This window comes from Dipodomys ordii, unplaced genomic scaffold, assembly GCF_000151885.1.
Source record: "Dipodomys ordii isolate 6190 unplaced genomic scaffold, Dord_2.0 Scaffold6, whole genome shotgun sequence".
Lineage (NCBI taxonomy): Eukaryota > Metazoa > Chordata > Mammalia > Rodentia > Heteromyidae > Dipodomys > Dipodomys ordii.
This window is the reverse complement of record NW_012267222.1, coordinates 12,699,266-12,715,721: the sequence shown is the minus strand read 5'-3', so window position 1 is coordinate 12,715,721 and position 16,456 is coordinate 12,699,266. Positions and strand designations below refer to the sequence as shown.

Genomic DNA, 16,456 nt, shown 5'->3' with positions numbered 1-16,456 from the left:
CTCACGCAGGTCCGTCCCAGCACTGCCCGCTTGGAGCCGTCAGGTGCCGAGCGCCGCGCCAGGCGCGCTGGGGGCCGCTGGCGGGACAGCGCGGCCCGGGAAGGGGCCCCAGCAGTCCGGGGTTTATCCTGTTGGTCGTGCCAGGCGGCCTCGGCCAGGGCAGGGTCCGGCCGAGGATCCGCGGTGTGGGGATGGTATGCCCCCGGCCGTGCATCTGGAGGTGAGGGGTGGCTGCGGGACTCCCGGGAAGCGCAGCAGCCCTGCTCTGCGAACCTGCGCGGGCACGGGCAGTCCGCTCGGAGCCGAGCCCGGCACACACGCGGCGCACACACGGGTACTGTGATTAAAAAAAAAAAAAAAAGGCTCGAAGGGAAGTGTGAAAACGGAGTCCACGTTGGAGGCAGCAGAATTGGACAGACGAGGGCCTTTAGTGCCAACTCCAGGACGAACTATCTAAGGAAGTCTCCAAAATGAGCTGCCTTCACTCCAGACCATCTCCTGTTCAGACCAGGTTCAGTTCTCCATGACACCCCCAGACCTCACCACCTTTGCAGCCTTAGGATATTCTTGCCTGCCTTGGTCCTGCTGTGCTGGTGCTGCCCCTCCCTTCCCGACCCCACACCTCACTGGCCACATGCCTAGTATATCTCTTTAAGGAGCAATAATGAGCCTTCCTTAGAATATGTTCAGGCCTTGCCTTTCTGCTGGATTGTGAATTCTTGAGAGCATGCTCAGAATAGGGCATGGCAGTAGTGGCTGTTACTGGTATTTGATGGACAAGAAGAATCTGTGAGTTCGCCAATTCCATTTGTTCACCATGTAAGGTGAAGAAAGCAGTCAAAAATGGTGGCACTTGTGTCATGCTTTAAAATTCATTTAGTACCTTAAAAATTCTCTATTTCACTAGCTTTTAGCCTCAAGTGGCTGCTTTTGTTTCCTTTTTGTTTTTGGTGGTTCTGAGGCTTTAGTTTTTAGGGCTTGGGCACTGTCAACAAGCCTCAGTGCTCAAGGCTCATGTCCTACCACTTAAGCCACTGCCACTTCCAGCTTTTTCTGTTTATGTGGTGCTGAAGCATCGAACCCAGGGCTTCATGCATGCTAGGCAAGCACTGTACCACTAAGTCATATTCCCAGCCCTGTTTCCTTTTTACAGATACAGAAACCAACATTCAGAAAGATTAAATGACTCGCCTTCTAGCTAGTCAGAAATTTTGGCTGGGGTATATGGGTCGGTAGTGGAGTGTTTCTTAATATACTTGAAACCTTGAGTTCAGTCTCTCTTCTCTCCCCCACTCCTAGAAGAAAGGAAGTTGTCTCTTTCCCCTGTAGCTCAGTTAGACAGATTAGCACAGGCTGGCTGTTGCTCCTCCTGTACACCTTGCTGATCAACACAGGCTAGCTTTCATATCTTCAAGCACTCAGCTTGGATGGTACCTTCGTTTGGCTCTCACCAGCTTTGTAGTTATCAAACGGTTCTGTCTGTATCGTTGGAAGCTTTGACTCAAACTTTACAGTGCAAGAAGGTTCCCTGGGTTGGTTAATTTTTCTCAGCAAGTCTGGAACACAACTTTTAGGGGTCTGGATTCGGCAAAGGCAACCTCTTCAGCTGGTGTTCTCTCCTTGCAGACATCATGGCTGTCAGGGCTTGTTTTGTGGTGCTTGTGTGGTAGCCATTGAATTCCCACTGTGGGGATTGTTTCACAGGCAAGGAAATCTGATTTTCCTCAACATGGCCTGATATGAAGAAGTTATACCTCCCACCTCCTCAAGCTGCCAAGTGTCTGCCTTGTCTTTCAAGTGCAAGAGCTGGCTGAAATGTCGGCGATGGAAACCAATGTGGTAAGGGGTTTTCCTGAGATGGGGGCTGGGAAAGGTGAAGGCCCAGTATTCACTGGGCCTGCTGAAATCTATGAGACTCCAATTAATTCTTCATTTCACTTGGAGCCCTAGAACTGGATCACCCACCTCCTACTCTAGTGAACAATCCACTGTGATCTTGGGAATACCTCAAGAGTCAATGTGGTTCTACCTTTCTGTGCAGAGGAAAAGGGGAGACATCCCTTCTCTGGGCTCTCCCACTATTTACTGCCTTATTAGCAGCAGGTTTCCTTTTGGGTATTGGCCAAAAGCTAGTAACCAGAGACCCTGCCCTTACCCATAATGGAGACTTGACTCACTCCCAGGTGGTGCCTCATCCCTAAGAGTAGGGAATTCAGGCTCCTTGCTAGAGAGGAGAGGCTAGGGACCATGGCTGGACTGTCACCAATGTTGTGACTGACTGTCTGCTCTAGACTATCCCAATCTGGCAGAACAAGCCTCATGGGGCTGCTCGAAGTGTTGTGAGAAGAATTGGGACCAATCTACCCCTGAAGCCGTGTCCCCGGGCATCCTTTGAGGTAAGTGTGCCTCAAGAGCAGTAGAGGCTCCGAGAATGGGAGTGCAGGGCTGCTTTGTGCTCCACACCTCTTGGCATTTGCTAATGCAGCCTGCTTTCCTGTTCTTTTCATTTTGTAAGGAATATTTACTATGTGTTTACAACCTTCCTGACTACCCACAAAAGATGACAATGGACTTCCAATTTGTTCATAAATAATCTTACATCTTACCTTCTTTGTTGCCTCTGGTATCTCAAGATTTTGTAAGGCATCAGCAACATCGTTAACCAGAGCAAGTCACAATCTTTGAGGAACCAAACCTTTTAGATTATGTCTGTGCTCTGAAGTGTTTTTCTACAACCTGGCAAGTTCCCACATCATAGGATACTAAATGCTGTGACTGGAGTGGATCTCTGTTTTTCTCAACAGACCTATGACTTGGCCACTTTTGAATGTTTCTCTGAGGCCTCAAGTCTCCAGCTCTTCCTTCAGGTCAAATATTGTCACTCCTTTACTGGGCTAATTCAGTCTTATCTGTGTCTAGGGAGCCATTAGCATCCACTCTGTAGCAGAGTCCTGCCTGACCTAGGTCATCTCTGAGACTCTTTTCTGCAATAGAGAGCCTAGTAGGCCCAGAGGCCTGCATCCAGGAACACGGGGCAAGGCATCAACTCCAGGCTAGATGGTTTAAGGTGTGAGTTGAGAAGCTGGGACATAATTATTTCTGCTTTGTATCCACAAAGAAGAGACAGAAATATACACATGAAAGGACACGAGCCCAGAGAGAGAGAGAAATTGTCAGGATTAGTATTAGAGTCAGCTGCGGGGTTGGAACAGTGTGAGTAGAAGCCATCTAATGACTCAGATTGCCAATTATCCAGTCACCAATACAGTTCAACAGGATGCGGTCTTAGGTGCCTCAGAAGCATGAGGAATTGGGGGTGTGACTATGGAGGTTGCCCTAACATCTGTGTGCTGTCCAGTCTATTGGCCAGATGCTACTGGGCAAACAAGGACACAGGCTCTGAAAAATAGAAGTAGATGTGATAGCATTAGCCATAGCAGCGTACATTACTTGAGTATATACTATTGTCAGGCACTGTGCTAAGCACCTACCTTTGTAAATCTATTTAATTTTCCAAGAACATTCAAAGCAAGTTGAAAGTAAATTGAAGCTTCCCCTGAATGGCCCATTTTAGCAGTAGTTTCTGAGATCAGAGAAAAGTATTCTATGTGAACTTGGAATATCACTTAACTTCTGGGAGAGTCTCAGGTTCCTTGTTAAAAATAGGAGCTGTCTGGGCACTGGTTACTCACACTTGTAATCCTACCTACTCAGGAGGCTGAGATCTGGGGATTGCACCTACGCAGGAAATCAATGAAGCTCTTATCTCCAGTTAACCAGCAAAAAGCTGGAAGTGGAGGTATGATTCAAGCGGTAGAACACCAACCTTGAACAAAAAAGCCAAGAAAGTGTAAGAACCTGAGTTTAAGCCCAGCACCACAACCTAAGTAAATAAAATTAGAAACAATCAACCCAGACCCACTTACCCATTTGTAGCAGAAACATCTGCACTTGTGTTCAGTGTTTTATAATTTCCAGATTTTGGTTGTAAATTAAATTTCCTTAAATACTTAAGGAAATCTTAATTTTTTAAACATTTAACCATTAAATTATTAAGAGTAAAGAAAAAGTTAATTAGTTGTGACACAACATGAATGTCTTGGTATAGTTTTTCTAGATGATTTTTTTATTTTGTTTTAATCACAGCAATCATATGATTGAATTCTAATGTTTCTTTTGACATGGTATTACTTAACTCAGTCTCTGTTTCTTGGTGGTTATCCATTTGAGTTGAGAGGCTAGTTCAAGAAATCCTAACATAAGCTGGCTTTGTATAATTTATCATTTCTACTTATTTAAATCTGAATATTCAAACTACCAGATTTGTCTAAAACAATAATAGTCCTATAATATAGGACCTATGAATCCCAATTAGCTGTTACGTTGTCTTCAGCACGAAACAACAAAGACCCAAGTTCATAGAACTCATAAATGTTATAGACCGTGATAGACAAATTGCTCCAGGAAAGTTAGAATGTGTTTATGACTTTAACTGAGCATCACTATCCCACAATACTGTGAAATTTGGGAAATTATGTAATCACTTAATCACAATTAAAAAAAAAACAAAGACCCAATTATCTATAAAAGTGTAAAGACTTAGCCAGGAGAAGTTTCCCATAAATATAACAAGTTGTTAGCCGGGCGCTGGTGGCTCACGCCTGTAATCCTAGCTACTCAGGAGATTGAGATCTGAGGATCGTGGTTCAAAGACAGCCTGGGCAGGAAAGACTCCAATCTCCAATAAACCACCAGAAAAACAGAAGTGGTGCTGTAGCTCAAGTGGTAGAGCGCTCGCCTTGAGCTGAAGAGCTGAGGGACAGCGCCCAGGCCCAGAGTTCAAGCCCCACAACTGACCAAAAAAATAAAAACAAGTTGTTGATGATCTCATACCCACATTTTCACAAGAGAATGAGATGGTTCTAAACAGTAGCTACGTCTACAAAAAGATGCTGGGTATAGTGATACATATCTGTAATCTCAGCACTTGGGAAATAGAAGTAGAATGAGGCCAGCCTAGATTACATAGATTCTGTCTCAAAAAATTTTTGAATTAAAAATGCCTCCTATAAAATCTTATTTATCGAAATGAATTCCAAGGTTTCTTTTTGTCTTGTTCATTCATTTTTCTGTCTTCGCAAGGAGGTGGGGTTTAAGGAGGGACAAAGGGTAAATATATGCAGCAGTGGTACTCAATAGACACTATGTTGAACATAAACTATACAACTTATGGCCAGGTACAAGAGAGAAAAACTGGGAGAGTGAAGGAAGGGATGACATTGTCCAAAAAGAAATGTACTCATTATGAAACGTCCTCTGTACGTCACCTTTATAATAGTAATTTCAAAAAAATTTAAAAACTCAGGCTGGTCCCACTGAAGACTAAACTGTAATCCCACATTCTTGTTTCTGGCTTCTTATTCCAACCAAGAACTTTGTACCCGTTCTAGGAAACCTTCCTGACACCCATTGTGCACCAGTTACCCTACTAGTTTTGTGACTGGCTTATTATGTCAGGTTGCTGTTTGCTGTTAAATTTTGCTTTCCCCACAGACCCTGCCCAATATCTCTGACCTGTGTTTGAGAGATGTGCCCCCAGTCCCTACTTTGGCTGATATTGCCTGGATTGCTGCAGATGAAGAGGAAACGTATGCCCGTGTCAGGTAGCTGAGGCAATAGCTAGCCTGCTAGGAAACAGGGACCTTCTTCCTGGAAGTATCAAGCATCAGGGAGGGTTTTTGTGAGAGGCTATGGGCAACAGAACAAGTGCTATGGGTTCAACAGCAAAGCAGAATTTGCGGAGTAAAAGGATTTTAGGAGGGAGATACTGGCCAGTTGTCATGGACATATTTGTCTTTCCTGGTCCAGGAGTGATACACGCCCCCTGAGACACACCTGGAAGCCTAGCCCTCTGATTGTTATGCAGCGCAATGCCTCGGTGCCCAACCTGCGTGGATCTGAGGAGAGACTCCTGGCCCTGAAGAAGCCAGCATTGCCAGCCCTAAGCCGCAGCACTGAGCTGCAGGATGAGCTGAGCCACCTGCGCAGCCAGATTGCCAAGATAGTGGCAGCAGATGCAGGTAGAATTCCTTGACAAGGAGCTACAGTATACTGTCCTTTTCTCTTAAGAGTCTGGGCAGGAAAGGGGTAAGGAAAATGGTGATTCAGGGGAATCAGGCCCAGGGCAAAGGGAGTGTCCTGAGGCTGGCTAGTCTGTAGTGTCCTGGAGATGACTTCCAGCAGTCATTCTAGGCTAAACAGTTTGATTAGGAATAAAAACGTACAACCTTACAAGCAGATACCCTCTTAGCCACAAAATCACATATCCTATGAGTCTACAGAAGCTTTGCTTTTCAGTATAATATGCATTCCTCATCCTTGTCCTTTCATCCAGAGTGGCCCCTGCCCCTAAGGCAGGACCACTGAGAAAGAACGAGCCTGTCTTAACCAGAGGCTTAGACACTCAGCAGGATTGAAGATGCTCCATGGTCCAAAGCAAAGACAGTTTCAAAACCTTGTCAGCTCGCAGAGCAGCACATAAAAGTCATAATGTTCCCTTTGAATTCTTCATGTATTCATCTGGGAGAAGCTTTATGGAGCAATTACACTTAAATTTTCCATTCATTTCTTGCCTTCTTTTTTGTCATCCAAAAGACAAGCAAAGTGTTTCTAGAAACTTAGAAATTTGCTTGCCTAGCAAGTGCACTGTCCTGGGTTCAATCCCCAGTACCAAAAGAAAAGGAACTTTGAAATTGAGGAAATTTTCTCCGTTAAAAATTTGGAGGGGGGGAGTGTGGGGAAGGAATTGGACCAGGGATAGGAAGGTGGCTCAGTGGTAAAGTACTTGCCTTGCATGCATGAGGCCCTGGGTTTGATTCCTAAGCACCACATAAGCACAAAAAGCCAGAAGTAGTGGTATGGCTCAAGTGGTAGAGTGCTAGCCTTGAGCTGAAGAGCTGAGGGACAGTGCCCAGCCAGAGTTCAGGCCCCATGACAAAAAAAAAAAAGGACCGATCACACTAGCTCACAGCGATTTAGAGCAGAGTCAAATCACTATCCCTGTTAGAGACAAGGACCAGGACAAGGACAGGCCTTGCCTGCCGCTGCTTCAGTTTAGACAGGGTTGTTGCTCCACAGTCCATCATGGAAAGGAAACTTTTAGAAACCATGATTTTATGGGATAGGTTTTCTGCCCTCCTGAATACTGTTAAAGCCCCAGTGCATGTCCCTCTTCCTTGCCCCTGAGTGGGAAAGATAGTGGAGTGTACCTTCCACTAGCTTACAGTATCACCCTGGGCTCTCACAATACCATGGGTCAGCTTAGGAGAATATGTTTTTTAGGCATTACCTGTGGGGAGAACATATCACTGCTGTATTGTAGCCCCAATGTCCATCCATACCTCTTGTTTTCTCTTTCAGCTTCGGCTTCATTAACGCCAGATTTCTTATCTCCAGGAAGTTCAAATGTCTCTTCTCCCCTACCTTGTTTTGGATCCTCATTCCACTCTACAACTTCCTTTGTCATTAGTGACATCACCGAGGAGACTGAGGCAGAGGTCCCTGAGCTTCCATCAGTCCCCCTTTGTTCTGCCAGCCCTGAATGTTGTAAACCAGAACACAAAGCTACCTGTAGCTCATCTGAAGAGGATGACTGCCTCTCTTTGTCCAAAGCCAGCAGCTTTGCAGACATGATGGGTATTCTGAAGGACTTTCATCGGATAAAACAGAGCCAAGATCTGTAAGTATTTGATAAGGAGTTTTGGTGTTCAGATTGTCCTTGCTCAATGATCTAATACAACATACTTCTTCTCTCTTAAGTTCTCAGTAGTAGCCACGTTACTTCATTCACAAAGATTGCTAACTTCCTGATTACTAGTACCTAGGGCCAAGTTTGGGAAAATAGCAATACTTTACATTTGTTAAGTCATCCCAGCCAAATGGGGCTTTTACACGTAAGGGTCATCTAATCCAATTTCTGTCTGTAAGTGACTTAACTACTCCAGTTTTTTTACTTTTAGGGCCAGTATCTCCATACCCTGTGCTTCCAGTTAGAGACTTGTATGACATGTTTCAGTACCTCAAATTGGTAAACTTTTTTTTGTTGTAAGATTTTCATGAAGTTTATTTTGGCTTTAAAATCTGTGGTCTGGGGCTGGGAATGTGGCCTAGTGGTAGAGTGCTTGCCTAGCATGCACGAAGCCCTGGGTTCAATTCCTTAGTACACACAGAAAAGCCAAAGTGGTGCTGTGAGTGCTAGCATTGAGCTGAAGAGTTCAGGGACAGCGCACAGGCTGAGTTCAAGCCCTACGACTGACTCTTCCCCCACCCCCCCAAAAATAATCTGTGGTCTGTAATGCAAAACCTTAATTTGAAAACAAGGCTTTTGGGACTCATAGTCAGAAACCCATCAGAACTGCTCAGATTTGGTTTAAAAAAAGAAAAACAACTAAATGTACCAAAGTATATCCTCAAGGACTGGAGCTCTACCTGATGTTATTTTATTTTATTTATTTATTTAGGGTCCGGTCGTGGGGCCTAAACTCTGGGCCTGGGTGTTGTCCCTCAGCTCTTCAGCTCAAGGCTAGCGCTCTACCACTTGAACCACAGCACCACTTCTGGCTTTTTTGTTTTTGCTTATGTGGTGCTGAGGAATTGAACCCAGGGCCTCATGCATGCAAGGCAAGCACTCTACCACTGAGCCACCTTCCCAGCCCTCTACCTGATTTTAATATAAGGGAATTTGGGAGGCCTGGAACTAAAGAAAGTCCACCTTATACCTCTCTAGACAAACTTATTACTGAGAGAATTGCCACATTACATAGCTTTTCCTAGGTCTGGTCTGCGCAGCTGCCTAGCTCACTAGAGGAGCTTGTTCAATTGCAGGTTTCTGGGCACTTCGGTCTGAGGTCTAAACATTGATGGCTAGTGTCTGAGGAGCACGGCTATATGTGGAAATGCAAGGGAGGAAGGTCTTTCTTGTGAGCTGATGAAACTGCCCTTTGAGGAAGTTTACTCATTTTATACATCCATCTTTTTGTTTATCAGATCTCTTTCTGTTCCTGTTTCCCCCTGAAAACTAGATATGGTTGACTCCCACACTGCTTTCTGGTAGTGGTCCTCTTTTAGAGGAGTCACTCTTACCTTACTTACCTGGCCCAAGCCTAGCTAGTCATAATGAACTATAGTGCTTTGATCTCTCACATTCCCAAACTCAGCTATTACTTCATTTTTATTGGTCACTGTGCTTTATAGATTGACACTTAAATTTCTTAAGTATGTCTTGACCCAAACTAGACCCAAGACAGTTACTGCCAACACCCTCTCCCATTTATATCCTTGGAGCTTGTAATTGGAGGAGCTGGGTCTATGGCTAGAAATGTAGAGCACAGGAAATACCTTTTTATTTTCTAGGATTAATATTAAGTTTGACCTTTCTGTACCACCTAAACAGTAAAACATCTTTGTGAAGATGTGTTTGTCTTTTTTTTTTCTTTTTCGCTGGTCCTAGGGTTGGAACTTGGGGCCTGAGCACTGACCCTGAGCTTTTGCTCAAGGTTAGCAGTCTACTGCTTGAGCCACAGTGCCACTTCTGGCTTTTTTATGTGGTACTGATGAATCAAACCTAGGGCTTCATGCATGATAGGCAAACACTGTACCATTAAGCCACATTCCCAGCCCTGTGTATGTCTTAAGTTCAGGGTATCTAAGACCTTTAACATATCTCAGATAATTGGAGTCCACCCCAATCTCCAGTGGTTTTGTTCCCAGTGTCTTGCGGTTTTTTGTGCTGGTACTGGGGCTTGAGCCTAGGGCTTAATACACTTGCTTGGCTTTCTCACTTACAGCTAATGCTTGAGCTACTTAATTCCAACTGTGTGTGTGTGTGTGTGCGCACGAGCACGCGCGTGCAAACCAATCCTAAGGCTTGAACTATGGCCCTAGGTGCTTTCCCTGAGCTTTTGTGCACAAGGCTAACACTCCAGCTTTTTTTGGTTGAGAAGAGACCTATTTTTAACCTTTGATTGAGTGGGTGGTGCACACCTTTTACCCATTTGGAACTGAGTTGGGAGGATCCCAGTTTTAGACCAGCCTGGGTAGGAGAGTTAACTGGACTGTCTCCACAGAGGGAAAATGGATATAGTAGTTCATATCTGTGATCCCAGCAACAACAGGTAGCCTAAACTAAGCTCAGGCACATGAAAAGCAAGATCCTATCCACAAATAACCAGCAGTGGCTAGAGGTGTGTGGCTCATGTAGTAGAAGTCTTGCCTGGCAAGCACAAAGTCCCAGGTGCAAACCCTAGCACTATCCAAAAGATAAAATAACCAGCAGAGAAAAACAAAGCTGAAGACATGATTCAAGAAGCAATGGGGGGGGGGGGGGGAGAATAAAGGAGGTGGCAGCAACAATGCTTGATAAGAAATGTACTCATTATCTTGCTCATGTAATTGTAACCCCTCTGTACGGTATTTTCACAATAAAAAAAAAGAAGAAGAAGCAGCAGCAGCAGCAATAGGCCAAGCAAGGGCAAGGCCCTGATGAGTTCAAACCCCAGTACTTTAAGGGGGGGAAAAAAAAGAGCAGGGCGTGGGGTGAGGGGACGATCCTGAGAAAGCACACTGTTTTTAGTGCATCTTTTCCCCAGAACCAGGAAGGATCAGGTTATTCAGGACAGTCAAGTCATCAGTCACTTCCCCTGCAGACTTGCTTGCAAAGGTGGGTGCCAGCAGAATCCTAGATCAGGAGGCCAACCCCAGCAAATTAATGGCCCTTTACTTTGCCTGCACTGTATAGCTAAATAATAAATGGTAAATATGTAGCCAGGCCCTAGTGGCTCATGCCTGTAATCCCAGCTACTCAGAAGGCTGAGATCTGAGAATTGTGGTTCAAAGCCAGCCCAGGCAGGAAGTCTGTGAGTCTCTTATCTCCAATTAACCACCAGAAAACCAGAAGTGGAGTTGTGGCTCAAAATGGAAGAGTGCTAGCCTTGAGCAAAAAGAGCTCAGAGACTGTGCCCAAGCCCCAAGTTTAAGCCCCACAACTGATTTTAAAAAAAGAAATAGTGTATACATTCTAGTTAGAAGATGAGACCTAGAACCAGCTAGCTTGGTTTGAACTCAATTTGACTTGCTTAGTGACTAGTGACTCTGGGCAAATTACCTTCTGTGCTTGCTTCTAATAGCGAAGGGGGACTTGTAATAGCAATTACTTCACAAGATTATGTAGGGCTGGGAAGGTGGATCAGTGGTAGAGCACTTGCCTTGCATGCAGGAGGCTCTGGGTTCGATTACTCAGCACCACATAAGCAGAAAAAGCAGGAAGCTGCGCTGTGGCTCAAGTAGTGGAGCGCTAGCCTTGAGCTGAAGAGCTGAGGGACAGCGCCCAGGCCCAGAATTCAGGCCCCACAACTAACCAAAATAAAAAATTAATGTGTAGACTCAGTGACATATACAGACATAGAGCACTGTCCAGATAGAGCAAGTACTTCCTAAATACAGGCTATGGTTGTCTCTCCAGGTCTCGAAGTTTAATGAAGGAGGAAGACCCTGCCGTGCTTATCTCTGAGGTCCTGAGGAGGAAATTTGCTCTGAAAGAAGAAGATATCAGTAGAAAAGGAAACTGACGGTATCCTGCTCTGCAAAACTCAGTCTAATGCTCCTGGAATTCCTTCAATAGCTGCCTTCCTCATTGCAGAGGATTCTGCCTCTCAGAAATCTTCTGCAACAGTCTTGCTGACAAGCTAGAATTTGGACTGAAAGAGAAGAGTTGGATTATGTGTGTTTCATACTTCAACCTTAGCAGAGCTAGGTTTGAACTGAGACATTTTTCAGGTAATTGTGGAGGGTAGAGTGTGTATGTTTAAGGGGCGAAGTCAAAGTTTCTTGCTTTTCCTTGCCCCTGTGTGAAAACAGGTCCTAAATGAATGACTTTACTTCACTGCATTAGATCCAATAAGTGTCTGGACAGACCCTTGCACAGCTGTCACTCACTCTCAGCCGCTTCTTTGCAGCAGAGTAGGGCTGAGGAGAAGGGGCTCTAAGTCTGTGTACATGTTCACAGGACAGGGATGACCTAATGCTGCTCCTTCATCAATTTACACCAATGCCCAAAAATTACCCTTTCCCTGTCTAGATGTAGAGGTCAGACCATTGGACCAGCCAATAATTGGGCTACAGCTTGGAGGTCTGGAATATTTTTTTCTTAAACATATTTTATAATGCTATACAACCAAATCAACCCTCCAAGGCCCTGGGCCCTCATCACTTCTACTGATTGGAAACTTATTCCATGGACTTTAGCTTAAGTCTAGCAGGAAAAGAGAAATGGGGAAGGAACAAGCATTCCATCCCTTTTCAGGCCCTGGATTGACAGTTCCCTTGGGTTGGGCTAAGGTTTGGACCTACTGCATCATGCATGACTCAGTTGCCCTTGGGGCCCTTTCTCTATAGTATGTATACTATGTGTGCTTGGGTTGAAGCACAACCTGACATTAAATGAAGGATTTAGAGAAATAGTGCTTCCTTTTTTTTTTTTTTTTTTTTTTTTTTTTTGGTGGGGGAAAAAGGGAGGTCAATCCTTGAGTTGTGAACACCCAGTATCCATTTAGGGGTGGGAGATTCCCATTGTTTGAAGATATATGAAACTCTTACACAGGACCTGATACAGTCCTGCCCTGTCCTTTCCAAAGATGTTGTGTCCTGGCAGTTACATGTGATAACATGCAGGTTTGCCCTCTAGAAGTTGGTCAAGTGTCAGGTACCACACCTGCAATCTGAGAAACTGTCACCTGGTGGGTGATCACAGGCTAATAAATTAGACTTCTCAATCAGATTGGATACAGAGCAATGGCAGAGCATATATTATTAAAAAGTTGCTTTTTGTATGATTTTTTTTTTGGCAGTACTGGGGTTTGCAAGGCAAGTGCTCTACCACTTGAGCCATGCCTCCACTCCAAAAGCTACCTTTTCAAAAATAAAATTGGTAATGTTTTAATTACCCCATAAGGCACTTTACAGACATTAACTTGGATTCATAGATTTACAAAAGGGATCCCCTCCTACCTGTGGGGGAGGAATAATACAGTTATATCAAGATTGTTTTAAAGCTCAGGCTTTTTAGGGAGAGATATTTAAATAAAGTACCTAACAGTGAAATGTAGTTACCACATAAATAAAATAACTAAAGAATAAGACCATCACTATTCTCCCTCTCAATGTCCTCTTGACCCCTACTGAACATCTAGGTTGGAGATTTGCCTTCTCTTTCAAAATGGAATCAAAAATAATAATGTTCCAAGCTTGGGGTAAGTGAGCAAAATTAGCACCAGAGATGAAAAGAACCACACGTACGCAAAGCAAGGACCCCAGTGAGCATCTGAAAGGACAGAGGTAGCGCTGAGCAGACTGAACAGCAGGCTCTTGGGTAGAAAGATCTGTTCCCTACCCTCCCTCCTCAGTGTTCACAGCCTCATTTGGGAATCACCCGCCTTCTTCCTGACGGAGAAGCATGATGCCAACCACACTGTCTCAAACAGTGGCACTGACTGCCTGCTTTATTTACACAAAGTGCTCAATAATGACAACAGCTTCATCCCATACCCACTTTCCTCCTAAACCCTCATCTGCCCCAACACCTCCACCTTACAAGATAACTTTCCTGCACCCTGCAATTTCAGGGCACCTTTAGAACCAAACCCCTTCATATAAGCATTTTAAACTGGTGCCTCATAACTTGGTTACCTTCAGAGTCCTGGGTAAAGAGCAAACTGGGCTGCAGATGCAACTGAGTGGGCCCATCTTGGCACTGAGCTTTAGGGCTGTGAGGATGCTGCTCAGGACACTGCTCTAAACCCTGATTCCAGGCGTTGGTTACATCTTGAAAAGGAGCTCTGTTGTGGGCAATGACCCTCTGGCCTTGAGAGTCTTCAGTGAAAAGCTGACTCCAGGAGTCCTTGTCATGCTTTTCACTCTTCTGGGAAATTGCAGACAGAGAACAAGGACTTTGTTTCACTGATTCTGTATTTTCTTCTCCAATCAAGGATTCCCTGTAAGTTTGAAGGTTCTTACAGGCTTGCCTGTTTTCTTTAGCAGACAATTTCCTTTCTCGTTTTCCTTTGTCCAGAGGTTGATGACATTTCCCCCCAGGTGGGGTGGTATGTCCCTTTGTGCCCGGATAGTTGGTCTTAGATCCATGAAGCCTTTTCAGTTTGTGGGGAGAATCCCCCTTGCCCTCCTTTAGGTCTAGCAAACAAGAACTTTCCAAGTCCTGGGCAGAGGAAAAAGCCAATGACGCTTTACTCTCTCCAGTAGAGACAGGGGTTTCAGATTGGGGCAAAGACAGAACTGTCAAAAATGGAGTTCCCATACTGTTGGGGCCAGGAGTCTCAACGGACTGAGGAGAAAGTCTAGGTTCCTGGAGACCAGCAGGGGTTGAAGTGGCCAAAGGAAGTGCTACACAATCATCCTCTGAGCCCTGGATCAAACAGTCTAGATGGATTGTATCTTTCTTGGACTCTTCATTGATCTGACTTTTTATGTGAGATGAAACACTTCTCCGGTTACTGCCACTTGTCATTCCTAATAAAACAGGAGTGGACAAATATTACACTGGAGAAAAATTGCCCTGAGCAGGATTTTAGTTGTCTCTGAAATCAATACCAGCTATTCTACCACCTTGTGCTTTTATGCTCTTGAAATAATTCTGTAGCTGATCTTGTTTTAAATCTACTAATGATCTTTAAAAAAAACAAAAAAAAAGCATATTTCTTGGCAGGGTATAGTGATTCAAGCCTGTTAATCCCAGCTACTCTGGATGCAGAGTTTAAGTCCAGCTAGGGTAAAAGTTACTGGGTGCCCCATCTCAACAAATATACCAGACCTGGATACCACAGGTAGATCATGGTCCAAGACCAGCCCCAGCCAAAACACACAAGACCCCATCAGAAAAATAACTAAAGCAAAATTGGGTTTAGAAGCGTAACTTAAGTGATAGAGCCAAGTATGAGGCAGTACACCTGCTTAGCAAGCAGTCTAATATGGCATATGATCAGGCCACATCCTATTTTTCTAGCTGTTTTTATTTCCGTGGTTAACAAGAGGGACAACAGTTTTGTTGTGTTTTTTGTTTTTGCTATGGCTTCTACTAGTGCTCCAGACAAATATTCTTGAATATTATGCCCTTAAAGAAACATGCTCTGGGTAGAGGTATAGCTCATGTAATAAAGTGTTTGCCCTAGCAAGCTCAAGGCCCTAAGTTCAAACCCCAGAAAACAAAACAAAAAAATACTCAGCACACACTAGTTTTATAAAGTCTCAAGGATCACATTTAACCATCCAACTCTGAAACATTTTGGTAACAAGATGAAGAACATAGGTTTCCCAATGTTTATTTCATGGGAACAAAAGTGAAGACATTAGGATACTACGTCAACTAGTGGGAAGAAAATTTTAGTCAGAAAACAGCTGAGCATGGTGGCTCACACCTACAGTCCTAGCTAGTCAAGAGGCTGAGATCTGAGGATCCTGGTTTGAAGCCAGCCAGGCAGGAAAAGTCCATGAGATTGTTATCTCCAATTAACCACCAAAAAGCTAGAAGTAGACCTTCCATTGCTCAAGTGATAGAGTGCCAGCCTTGAGTGAAAAAGCTAAGGGACAGTACACAGGCAACAAGGTGAAACCAGAAGAAAGGAAAAAACAAAGGGAGGGAGGGAGGGAGAGAAGGAACAACAAATCTCTAGCTTTCCCAGTAAATCAGATATGGAATGGACCCTGTTCTGTCTTGTTTTTGGGTTTTTTTTTTTTTGTCAATTGTGGGGCCTGAACTCTGGGCCTGGGCACTGTCTCTCAGCTCTTTACCTCAAGGCTAGCACTCTACCACTTGAGCCACAGTGCCACTTCCGGCTTTTTCTGTTCATGTGGTGCTGAGGAATCGAACCCAGGGCCTCAGGCATGCAACCTGTTCTGTCTTGAGGATGAAGGACATGGGATTTCCATTCCACCCATAATTACAAGAACAATCTCTTGATTTTCTTTTATTTTTTCAATAAGAGTTATACTACAAAAATGACTGTGTGAGGAAGTGGTGCTGTGGCTCAAGTGGTAGAGCACTTACATTGAGCTGAAGAGCTCAGGGATAGTGCCTAGGCCCAGAGTTCAAGCCCCACAACCGACAAAACAAAACAAATAACAACAACAAAAATGACTGTGTGAGACTTTGTAAGTGGAAAATTTTTTTTGAAAAAACTATTCCTTTTTAATAAAAGGCAAGAGAAATGTTTGAAGTTTTTTTTTTTGTGGAAGAGAGAATGCACATTAAAAGTTTATACAAACTGGGCACTGGTGGCTCACACCTATAATCCTAGCCATTCAGGAGGCTGAGATCCAAAGGATCCAAAGATCATGATTCAAAGCCAGCCCAAGGAGAGTTTATGAGACTCATCTCCAACAAACTACTCAG

General features: G+C 44.3%; 2 protein-coding genes across 6 annotated transcripts in view; one reads left to right on the top strand and one right to left on the bottom strand.

Annotated features, from left to right (window-relative positions):
• The window catches only part of Mtfr1l (mitochondrial fission regulator 1-like), a 13,058-nt gene extending 545 nt beyond the window's left edge, over positions 1-12,513 (top strand). For 2 of the 5 annotated variants that reach the window (XM_013034771.1, XM_013034777.1), the window contains exons 2-7: positions 1,705-1,839; positions 2,292-2,396; positions 5,554-5,663; positions 5,869-6,080; positions 7,420-7,738; positions 11,519-12,513. In XM_013034771.1, the coding sequence (XP_012890225.1) occupies positions 1,816-1,839; positions 2,292-2,396; positions 5,554-5,663; positions 5,869-6,080; positions 7,420-7,738; positions 11,519-11,624 (876 nt within the window). In that variant the 5' untranslated portion in view covers positions 1,705-1,815 and the 3' untranslated portion in view covers positions 11,625-12,513. Of the gene's footprint in view, positions 1-170; positions 195-1,704; positions 1,840-2,291; positions 2,397-5,553; positions 5,664-5,868; positions 6,081-7,419; positions 7,739-11,518 lie in introns of those variants that run through there. The other 3 variants (XM_013034785.1, XM_013034803.1, XM_013034794.1) reach the window with 3 other exon arrangements.
• Positions 12,514-13,530: 1,017 nt separating this feature from the next.
• Positions 13,531-16,456, bottom strand: part of Aunip (aurora kinase A and ninein interacting protein) — a 26,925-nt gene continuing 23,999 nt past the window's right edge. The window contains exon 3 of the mRNA XM_013034762.1: positions 13,531-14,577. Coding sequence (XP_012890216.1) covers positions 13,700-14,577 — 878 coding nt within the window. The 3' untranslated portion in view covers positions 13,531-13,699. The remainder of the gene's footprint in view (positions 14,578-16,456) is intronic.